We start from the raw sequence: 11,926 nt of genomic DNA, 5'->3' as shown, positions 1-11,926 counted from the left end.
TATATACATACATAAATCTTCTATATCTATATATACACATCTCCTCCTGCAGACGATATTACATCACCATCACCGATTCAAGATCTAAACAATATATTAGTATACACATTTACGTTTTCTACTCAACTTTTCAACTCAGATCCCTCTCAATTACATCTATACATATAGACAAATATAGTTTGTGGTGAAATTCGATAGATGGGAGCCGCGCCATCAACGCCGCGGTGGGGCGGCGAATTGTCGCAGGACACGGCGGAGAATTTAATCGGAACATTTGTCGGCGATAAATCATTTCCAATAACTTGTGATTACTGGCAGAAATTACTTGAGATTACTTTTGATCAACATTGGCCGGCTAATCGCGTTGAACAAGCTTGTCAGGCTTTCGGTTAGTTGTAATAATTTTGCGGTTAATTAGGTTTTATTATTTTTTGCAAAATGTAATCTAATGTGTATATTCATATGTACTTTTGTTTAATTATTATTATTATTATGATTATGATGATATGAGGTTTGTATATGAGCTCCAAATGCTACATGATTAGATGCTATCTAATTTTTAAATCATGCATAAATTAGGTTGCAAAAATATGAAGTTATTTTAGGTTGCTTTAATTATGTATATGTTATGTATACATAGGAGTAGAGATTAATGGAGGGATTCTGAAACAATAGATATTAATTATGTTTAAAACTACGTTGATATTTAAATATAATTTTCGAAACAAAATTCTGTAGAAAATCATTAATGTTCAATTTCAGAGTTTCAGCGCTGGTGTGTGTAACTCAAAAATGTATATTATTAGACTACGTTGAAATAATGGGGAGAGTAGTAACAGATAATTCTTACTGATTTATGTTACGAAATAAGGATTGGTAGTATAAGAACTTGTCTCCGGATTGAAATTAGAATCGTGTGAACACTTTCTCAATAAAGTATTTCGCCCCAATTGGTCAAGGGTTGCACGAAATCAATATCGGGATAAGACTAATCCAAACTATCTTACTTAACCAAAAGATAAGAAGTTACTTGCAATTGTAGAATGCAGATTTGTGAATGTTAGAATGTTGAGAGTGAGTTTGAATTGTTAAAATTCTGGAACCCCTCTTCAATGAATGAATATGGATATTTATAATGGGTCAAAAGGTGCAACCAAGAGTTGCAACCTTTCATAATTGGTTATGATTAAAAGTCACAACTTTAGGCCATGCACTTGTTTGAATGGGTGCATTAGGACACTAATAAACCCTATAAACAAGTTCAAATACGTCCAGGAATAAAACCTAACTCTTTGTGAAACGTTGCAAAACGTTTGGGTAAGAGTTGCAGCAATTCAGCATTCCTGCGCCCAAATGCGGCGCATTTATGATCAAATGCGGCGCATTTATGATCAAATGCGGCGCATTTTTTATGCCTAAAACTTACTGTCCACGAATGGTACTTTTTATAACTACAGATGCAGCGCATTTCGATATTTGGTGCGGCGCATCATGGGGCGCATTTCACTCAGGACAGCCAACTTTTAGTTTCACACTCACAAACCAAACCCAACTCAAGCTATCTCTTTAACTCTTTGACGGACGTGTACTCCACACTCTCCAAATTCTAGAGTGTTAAAGATTGCTTACACTCTCAACCTAGCAAATCCAATACACTAAAAACATGATTATGTTGGATCACACCAAAATCACCAACAATTTATGTATTTTTAATTTAATGGCATTTGTGCTGAAAACTGTAGCGGCATTCGCCCATTACTTTTATTTTATTTTTTATTGTGCAGCACGAAACAATGGCTCCACAAGACACCTCGCCAAGATCTTAATCCACTTAACATGGTGTTTGCAAGAGTCACTTTCTACACCTGGTGTGCTATCTGCAGCTTCAATGAAGGCTGTAAATGCATCTTACATATCATCTGTATTTTTAAAGTATTCAATTGAAAATTTGAATAGCGACAACTTTGAGGGTTTGTATCTGTCGCTAGATGATAACGAAACAATACCAAACAATATCCATAAAGGTAATTTATGTTAACATTTTTGAATACATTGATTCAACCAAGTTTTTCTCTTCATTATCCGCAATTACAGTTTTATTAATTAAGATGGCATGTTATCTTTTCTTACTACAGATGAGGGTATTATAGGTATGGCTATGCATGCTGTGCTTAGCTACATTGGTAGAGCAGATATAAGGTATACTTCAAGATATTATTATTAATTTTTTCTAGTTGGTAGTAGCCTATTAGGATTTATGGTTTTTTATTATTTTTAATATATACGTACTCGTATATTTTGAAGTCACCAGACGTATCTTTTGCATCACGAACTGCTGAACTTCATGCTGATTGCTATGTCTACTCAGCTTATTTCTGGGCCATCACCTGGACCAAATGATGTTCATCCTTTCGTTGATGCAGCAATGAGTGAGGTTACCCTTTCATTTTGATTTGTAGCTACAAAGTAATAATTTGTTAAAGTTAAATTACTCATTTATTATTTGGTGAATCCAATACAAGGATGCAACGAACTTTATCTTCTAAAGAACTTTATTTCTTGCAGGACAGTTCTTTGTTAGGTTTGGTTGTATATAAAATGCTGCTTAACTACATTTCACGCCCAAAATCCAAAAGTATTTCATCTTATACTTTACTCTCTGATGAAAATCAGCTTGGTATGCTGAAGAGAGTTGGTTCTGCTGCTGGTAATTCCTCATTATAATTTATTATAATCGGCTGTATGTCCACTATTGTTTGTTGTTAAAACTATTAAATTTTGAGAATATTCATTACATTGTACCAAGTTAGCATGGTTTTGGTAAATGTGGGTAGATAAGAAGTTCAGATGAATTTGTTGCATAGTAATATTTTAGGTGTGATAGTAATAATCCTATTCCTATGTATGGTGTTACATATACTGGTACTGCCTATGAGAACTGGTTGCATTAGATATTGTGTTATGACACGTATGTGTATCTTCTTTGAGTGTTGTAAGAGCTGATGGTAATATTCATATACTACAAGTCTACAACTACTGTTTTTATTTGTCAAATTTGTTTCCTTTTATAATCATATATGTATGCTGTGGCAGTAAGATTATATAATGTATGTAATAAACTTTTTTTCATATCTGAATTGCAGCAAATATAGTGCTATATCCACTTAGTTACTTTGCTAATTCAAGTGTCGAGGCCTCAAAAACTCAACTAGCCGACAGTAGTATCAATATACTACTTATTCTCATTCATTATCGTAAGTGTATACTCGTGGAATCTGTGAAAAACACCGATGTTGGTGTCACTTCTGATTCTCTTCTGAAAGATGAAACATGTTTTGCTGAAAACCCGTATTGTAAAGCCTTGGAAAGCCTTAAGGATGTTGAGTGTAAGTTTCTTTTACATTTCAAGTTCTGCTGTAACCCTATTCTATACTCGTATTCAACTGCCTGAGTCTGCTATTGTCTTGCAGTTGATCGGGTGGATATTGAGGGAAATGCAAATAGTGGTACACTTGTGAGATTGTCCTTTGCGTCTCTGTTTGATACACTAGGCATGTAAGAGCTCTTTTATTTTCGATCTGAATGTATCTAGTCTTTTAAAGCTTTCATATATTGTATTTCTCCATCTCAATCTGCCTTATACTACGTAAATGAAAGGTGGCAAGATGGGCGGGTATTCTTTTTTCCATCAATTAATTTTTATTTTAATATATATATATTTTTTTTTATCTTTTTATAAATAACTAATCTGATGAATATGGTTATAGAAACCAAACAACATTATTTACAAATTTACTTGACTTTTAACTCATTCGACTGTACTCACTAAAAATACATTTTACGCGACTTTTAACCCGTTGCACTTCTTAGATGAAAGAGAAACTGAGGTAATCGCTACCTAGATCCACCCAATATAAGTAAAATGGGTTGAGTTTGGCACCTGTGACTTTTAACTAGTTGAACCAATAAAAATTGTTAGTAATTGATATCTACATTAACATTTTTCCGCTATAGCGCTACTGATGACCAAAGCATTCTTATTAGATTTTTAAATGAGGTTATTAACTTTCACGAGTTCATGGTCTTAAGCAGCAGGTCTCGGTCCATGATCTGATGTGGGACCTATTTGACATGCTAAAAAAATGGCCCATTTTGGCGTGAGCCTGTTTTGACCCGTTACCCATTTTACCATGTCTGATATAACTGATTAACTATTGCAGGTGCTTGTCTGATGAAACTGCTGTTCTCCTACTTTACTCCCTGGTTCACGGGAATTCGGAATTTTTGGAATATGTTCTCGTGCGGACTGATATAGATACATTGGTATGAAAGCAACTCATTACATTCATTAATTTCCTTATAAACTTACATAAAAATCTTTTATTTAATTTTATATATGCTAATAGAAGCATGTATCACATCTAGTTGATGCCGTTGCTTGAGACACTATACGATGCTTCGAGGAGAACATCAAATCAAATATACATGGTGCTGATTATTCTGCTTATTCTTAGTCAAGATGCTTCTTTCAATGCTAGCATACACAAGCTGGTAACTTTGTTTTATCTGCTTTGACTTAATAGTATTTCTTTGTTCTTATTATTACTTTTTTAAAAACTTTTTCTTTTAATCCTGTTACTTGACACAATTCTCCTAATCAACATTTTGGTAGATTCTGCCTTCTGTTCCATGGTATCAAGAACGACTTCTTCATCAAACATCTCTTGGTTCTCTCATGGTCATCATTCTTATAAGGACAGTGAAGTTTAACATGTCTAAGATGCGGGTAAGAATATACGATTCAGATAATTATCATCATTTTAAATATGTTCATCTCTTGCTTTATGCGATTTTATACCAAGGTGTAAACAGATATCGATAGAAATCCGACATGCTAATCCAAAGTTGATTCTACTTAACATTCTGATAGCTGAATATATCAACGTCTGAATATGATATAGTTGACTGACTTTTTTTTTGCATGCTAAATTGTAACAGGATGTTTATCTACATACCAATTGTCTTGCAGCTTTGGCTAACATGGCACCTCATGTACATAGGCTAAGTTCATATGCATCACAACGCCTGGTTAGCCTTTTTGATATGTTGTCACGCAAGTACGCATCTCCTTAATCTTTCTGTCTTTGTGGGCCCCATTAGCCTTTGTCTTTTTCTGCATTCTTATCACTTCTTTTTAATGGGCAAAATATTCAGATACGCAAAACTAGCAGAGCTGAAGAATGATAAAATGCATATGAGTGATGGTGAACTCAAGGATGATATTAAAATTATTGAAGATATGGTAGTTAACAGACCTTGTAACTACTTGAAGTGGCTGTTTATATTACGTAATCTAATATATATGACACTGCATTGTTTCAGTCAGCGGAATTACATATATATACTGACTTCTTGAGGATCGTATTGGAAATAATCAATGCAATCCTGACTTATGCACTGCCAAGAAACCCCGAGGTACCTCATGGATATTTTTTAGAGGCGGCAAGATTTTCGGGTTGGGTGGGTTGAGTAATGGGTCGGAACATGTTTCGTTTGAAATTGTCCCTCCCAGTACTGGTCAAAACGGGCCAGGTATGGTTGGGTTCTCCCCGTGCACTTTCTATGTGCATCAGTGTTGTAAACGGTGGCCCACTAGTTGGTTTGGTGACTAGCTCATCCCTTTTCGCCCAAAAACGTCTAATTAGTCGGTCAAAAGTAAAAAGTCAGGTCAAAGGTCAGCGAAGCGTAAGTGGGCGCGGAGAAGGAAAGTTCAAAGTCAGTGTGTAAATCTGTTTGAGTCGTGTCTCTTGGTCAAAGTCAAGGTTGGTCAAAGTTATGTCAAATTTTTAATATTTTTTATACTCTGATTCCGTGCCCTATACATATGTTTGAAATATTTATGTTTGGTATATTTATGTGTAATATATATATATGATAAAAAGTCAACGTTACTACTCGTCTCCGTCTCGCGACGTTTTCAACCTCGATGTGCATTTTGAATTACTTAATCAAATTAGTTGGTGCATGAAGTATGATTGCAAAAACAATTTAATTAGAAAAAATGATCTCTAAGGTTGTTATCATAGAAATAGACTTTGAGTGACTTTCAAACAATTGGACCTTTTTCGCCAGCTGATCCTTATGAGATTAAACGAACCTAATAATAAGCAAATGGATCGTTATTGGCACATCAAAGAGTTGGTTTTTATAAATACTTACACTTGAACTGATTTAACCTTTGACATACAATTCCATCTACACTATCTAAACGTGGCAGGTCATTTATGCGATTATGCACAGGCAGGAGGTTTTTCAACCTTTTAGGAGCCATCCACGCTTCAATGAATTGTTGGAGAACATTTTTTCTGTATGTACCAGAAGTCGGTATTTTTGAACAGTTATGTAAATGTTGTTCTGGATTTGAAGTATGGCAGTAATGATGATGATATTGATAATGCTGCTGGTTGTGGGTGTGTAGGTTCTGGACTTCTTTAATAGCCGTATGGATGCACAAAAGCTGGATGGTCAATGGTCAGTTGAGAAAGTGCTTCAAGTAATAATCACAAATTGCAGATTTTGGCGGGGTGAAGGGATGAAGGTAATCATTGTTATTCATCACTCGGTGTAAATAACTAGATGTACCATAATCTATACGCGTGGATGTTCTGACCCGAATTGGTTAACTTGGCTTATATGATATATATCAAATGTGTGAAATACTACATTTTTTAACTGAAAGGAAATGGATTTTGATGTTTTGAAGTTTGATTGGATTGGAAGTTGCCGAAAATGTAAGCTTAAAAAGTAACTAATAAACTTTAAAGTTACTAAAATTAAAAATGTATTTAATGTAACATTTTTCTCTATAAGGAAAATTTAAACTTAATTAATGTTCCTTAACATGTGCCCCTATGGCACATTAATATATCCCATATGTTTATAGACTTAGGACAAAAAGTGTTTTGAAACCCGAAATGACCCATTTTGACACTCTAATTAGTGAGTACTCGGTCGGGACTTTCTTGGTACAGTATACCTAACAACTCGGGATGTACTCGGATGTTGATCAAGTTTGACTTTGACCGAGTTTTCACCGATTTCCCGGCGATCCTGAGTTTTGACGGATTTTCCGAGTAATCCGGAGTTTTGGCCGAGTTTTGACTAAATTTGACCAAGTACTTGCCGAGTACTCCCCGAGTTGCAAAAACTAGTACTCACCGAGTAATTCTGAGTTCTGCATAATGTCAATGTATTCTTAGAGGCATACGGCATACCCACATGCAACATTTAAATCGTGAAAGAAATAATTATGGTAATTATGTAGTTCTGCTAGAACAATGAAGGATGTCTTATTTTGTTATAGACGTAGTTTTAATGCTAATGACCACGGTGTAGCTCACATCTATCTTTTTAATTCAGATGTTCACCCAATTAAGGTTCACATACGAGCAAGAAAGCCATCCCGAAGAGTTTTTCATTCCATATGTGTGGCAGTTGGTAATTTCTCGCAGGTATTGCTCTTTCTTCTTCTCCTGTAAAAAGACAAAAAAATTACAAGTGACTATGTTCAAGAAACTCAGTTAGTAACAATTATCATATGGACATTAGTGCCCTTTATCTTACTATTTTACCTATATTGTTAAGAAAAAGGCAAGTGCACAATTTCACTTGCAGAATAATTTTGACACCGAGTGTTGTTCCGCCTTTAACTAGAGGTAGTAATTTTGATCAATTTACTTATAAATGGGTCACAGGTTATTGTTCATCATGAAACAGGTGCAACCATGAAAATGTGAAACAAATTTACTTGAAGGAAACAGGTTGAAAGTTGAACAAATTGTATTTTTTTTAATGCACAGAACCTCCTAAATTTAAGAAGGCAGATTCATGTTTGAAGTCATTTCTGTTTATTTTTGTTTTGACATATACTGTCTGCTTTATTATGCAGTGGTTTCGGTTTCCTTCCCAGTAGCATAAATTTATTCCCAGTTGAGCTGCCTGTGGAGGTTCGTTTTTATCATTTCGTCACGCTTTTTCTTCGTGTTGAAAGTTTATTGACCAAAGGTGGTCACATTTATAAGTGCAGGTTAGTTATGGCGCTGTTGAGTCTGTTACATACCAAAAAAATGCAGTTAATCCAACACAAAGGAGTTAAACACGAAGGAGGCTGCGGAATCACCTGTTTAGGATAACACAATCGTTTATGTACATATACATATAGAGTTTAACACGTATAAACAAATAAATTAATGCACACACGCCCTGATTTTCCAAAACAAGTTCTGAAAGGTAGATGTAATTCTTTTAGCTAATGAGGTGTTTTATAACGAGTATTATGTCCTTGATCTTAATTTGCGGCTTTGGTACATGTATTAAACAATAAACACAGCTCTTGTCCTATTTACTATAGATGTCAAACAAGTCTGGTTGGGTCAAGGGTCAAACAGGTTTGGGTCAATGGGTCAAACGGGTTGGGTCCGGATCCGTTTTTCAATTCCATGTTTCAGTTTTCACATTCACATTTTTGTTTTCTGTTTTGTGTTTCATTTTTTCAGTTTAAGTTACGTGTTTCAGTAAACGTTTCAGTTTCACATTTCACTCATTGATATTCATAAGTACAAATATGTCGTGTTTCACGTTTTAGGTTTACCGGAACGTAAAATGTGAAACTGAAAATTAAAATGCGAACTAAAAACTGAAACGCAAACTGTAAACATAAACGCAAAATTATCCCCATATACTAATCCCCATAGTTGGGTTACTATTCCCTTACTATTCAAGATTTCATGCTTTACCGAGTTGTACATCGTGCATAATCCATTGTACTCATAAGGGGTAGTAGTGATCTACAGTAACTTTTTTTTTTTTTTTTTTTTTTTTGTTTTTTATTGTCCCTCTGATTCTCCCCTACAAATTATACTAAAGGACTGCACCAAAACCGTTGACGCAATTTTTTTAAACTAATTTTCCTCAAGAAAACGTTACGATTAATTCTTACTTTTTAATTTTTACCCTAATTTTTCCCTACAATTTTTCCTAAACTCTCGCCAACAACGGCAAACAACTCTTGAATACTCCATGACATTGCCCAAAAATGTCTACACGGAAGATTTCATACTTTGTCGAGTTGTATATCGCGCATAAACCGTTGTATCCACAAGGGGTAGTACTGATCTACAATAACTTTTTTCCTTTTTTCTTCTTCTTAATTGTCACTCTCATTCTCCCCTACCAATTTTATTAAAGAACTGCACAAAACCGTAGGCCCAGTAGTTTTTTAAACTAATTTTCTTCAAAAAAAACCTTACGGTTAATTCTTATTTTGTTATTTTTACTCTTCTTTTTCCCTACAATTCTTCCTAAACTTTCACCAACAACGACAAACAACTCTTGAAGACTCCATGACATTGTCCATAATGTCTACACGATGGCGCGACAACGCGCGCCCCTATTACTAGTTGAAAACTAAAATGCGAAATGAAAACATTTTTTTTGAAAGGCCAACTCACACACCCACATAATACTAACACGAATATATTCACCACAAAATGTCTTAAGCAGACAAAATGGAAACATGCAACTGTAAACTGAAACACGAAATTGAAAATTGAATTGTGAAATTGGAAAATGGAACTCGAATATGAGTATTGTATTTAATCTTTTATAGTTTAGACTTATTACCTTATTTTTTATTGTAAGCTTTTTATTGGTTTTCTTATTCGAGTTATTCGGATGGTGAGTATTTTTGTTCTTATTTACGTGGTTTAACCAGTTATCTCGTCTCTAATAGTCGTTTATGACCATTTTTTAGCACTTTAAATTGAGTTAATAGTGAGATGTGAACTTCATAGATCTTTTATGAATACTATGATATCAACTACTCGTATCCAAGCTCCAAACCCTAGGTTAAAGATATAGATCAAGAAAGTCAAACACCAATACACCATTTTGTCTGTGTCTAATCGTTCAACCAACACTCACAAAACCCTAGCACATCACCACTTTAGATTTGAAATCAAATCCTGTTTTCATCACCGCCTCAGATCCAAGCACATTAACGATTCAAGCTGTTTAACGTCCACAGCTCGAGTAATGATGAGATAACAGAGTTCTTAAAAACATTTAAACTGCAAAACATGTGTGTGCGTGAGAGAGAGTCTGAGAGGAGAGAGAAACATCTTTCAGTGAGATATGCACACGGGGTACGTACGAACGAGCAGAGAATTCGCGACGACGGTAATACTAGGGGTTCAGATTCAAGGTTTTTCGGGTATCGTTTGACATCATTCATGTTCTTCAACTTCGGTGATCACTGGAGCATCTCGGACCTCTGGCGGATCTTCAAACCCTTTGGTGATCTTAGGGATATTTACCTTGCCGGCAAAAGACTAAGAAGTGGATATAAATTCGCGTACGTAAGATTTCATGGGGTTAGAGATGTGAATAATCTCCTCCGTCAACTTGAAAAGGTGAAGTTCGATGGGAGACCCATTAGGGTGTTTTAACCTACTAACAGGAACCCTAACGGTGCCGGTAGCACCCGTAACATTAGTGGTGAGAACAAGCTAAATGTGAATTCTGCCTGGATGCCAAAAGTTGCTCCGATGGTGAAAGCAGGTCCTAGGGGTGACTTTACGGATCTGAAGGAGTCATATGGGGCATCACGGCAGAACCCAATTCCTGACCTTCGCCATGATAGCAGTTGGAACAATCGTTTACCATCCAAGAATCAAGACCTAAGAGAAAAACTAGCGAGCAATAGAAATGATTGGAAGAAATCCAGGGAATTCGAAAAGGTGAGGTTTATTGATGTAACTCACAACCCTACATTCAACGATTTAGAGGACCGTTTTCTCATTGGTGAATTGAAAAGCATCGGTATGTTAAATCTCATTACTACTATTGGTATGATCAATGGTGATGAAGGGATCCATATCAAATATGTGGGTGGCCTACATGTTATGCTTGTGTGTGATAATCTGGCCATTGCAAAAAACCTGCCGGATAGAAATAATTGTCCCATTAAGAAATGTTTTGTTGATCTAAAGGTTTGGAAAGGTGAATATTTCAGTCCAGGGAGATTAGTGTGGGTTGACATTAAAGGGGTCCCATTCAAGTATTGGAATTCTGAAACGCTTAACTCGATTGCTAAATGGTGGGGGAATCCCATTGAATTCAAGAATTGTAATATCCTCCATGGCAAGCAAAACTGAATTTCTGGACAAGTTCGCCTTCACACTTGGGATGATGAACATATTAACGGCGTGGTAAAATTGGTTGCAGGTTCGGTTTTTAAGTATGTAAACATTGTTGAATCTGCCGTTGGTATTGAACTATATCTAGAGAGCTTGAACTTGTCTGATTAGGAGGGTTCATCGGAATCAGACGACATTTCTAATACCTATTCGGACGACAGTTAAGACGAGTTAGAAGAGGGTGAACTCCGGTCCGGTGGTCGGGGCAATCGCGACGGTGATTACAGAGGTCAGGTGGAAGTTGATGAGTCCTCATGCATGGGGATCAAAAATCTCTTAGATGCAATCAGTAATAATGATTGTGCCTCGTCTAACGTTCCTGAATCACCTAGAGACGGTCACTTCTCCAATTCCAATTTTGTTGGAACCGAGGTGGATAAGACAGAGAAAAGTGGCAAACCTATTATGGCGGCTTGCTCCCCTAGGGTTAATTCAAATAGATTCAGTCCATTGGGCCATGCAGAACACAATTCCAATCCGGATTTTCAAAATTACCCTATTGGGCCCGTGGTGATACCAGGGCCTGATGATCCAAGAGATATGGTTACAATTACGGATTTGGGTGAGACAGATTGCTCCACAGATGATGATAGCTGCTTTAGTCCTATTCTTGGGCCTCCGGTTGCTCCTCGAAAACTAATAGCAGGCGGGCCTTCGACTGCTAGTGGGCC

General features: G+C 36.0%; 1 protein-coding gene across 6 annotated transcripts; it reads left to right on the top strand.

The window, feature by feature from the left end:
* The first annotated feature begins 67 nt into the window (after nt 1-67).
* Nucleotides 68-8,385, top strand: LOC139873676 (uncharacterized). 6 transcript variants are annotated; one of them, XR_011767402.1, is made up of 19 exons: nt 68-388; nt 1,785-2,024; nt 2,136-2,199; nt 2,305-2,434; nt 2,566-2,707; nt 3,144-3,386; nt 3,471-3,555; nt 4,221-4,323; nt 4,426-4,551; nt 4,673-4,786; nt 4,999-5,117; nt 5,215-5,302; nt 5,383-5,475; nt 6,278-6,367; nt 6,479-6,598; nt 7,420-7,511; nt 7,755-7,820; nt 7,949-8,006; nt 8,087-8,132. XR_011767402.1 is itself a non-coding variant. In XM_071861619.1 (19 exons), exons 1-18 carry the CDS (start codon nt 199-201, stop codon nt 7,975-7,977), a joined length of 2,112 nt encoding a protein of 703 aa, XP_071717720.1. In that variant the 5' UTR covers nt 68-198; the 3' UTR covers nt 7,978-8,006; nt 8,087-8,385. The 6 variants fall into 6 exon arrangements, 3 of the variants coding, with proteins under 3 accessions (XP_071717720.1, XP_071717719.1, XP_071717721.1); XM_071861619.1 differs by having other exon boundaries at nt 7,777-7,820; nt 8,087-8,385; XR_011767401.1 differs by having other exon boundaries at nt 7,755-8,006; nt 8,087-8,385.
* The last annotated feature ends 3,541 nt before the right edge of the window (nt 8,386-11,926 follow it).

This window comes from Rutidosis leptorrhynchoides, chromosome 10, assembly GCF_046630445.1.
Source record: "Rutidosis leptorrhynchoides isolate AG116_Rl617_1_P2 chromosome 10, CSIRO_AGI_Rlap_v1, whole genome shotgun sequence".
NCBI classification, from domain to species: Eukaryota; Viridiplantae; Streptophyta; class Magnoliopsida; order Asterales; family Asteraceae; genus Rutidosis; species Rutidosis leptorrhynchoides.
Note: the sequence above shows the minus strand (reverse complement) of the source record. Positions and strands in the feature narration are given on the sequence as shown.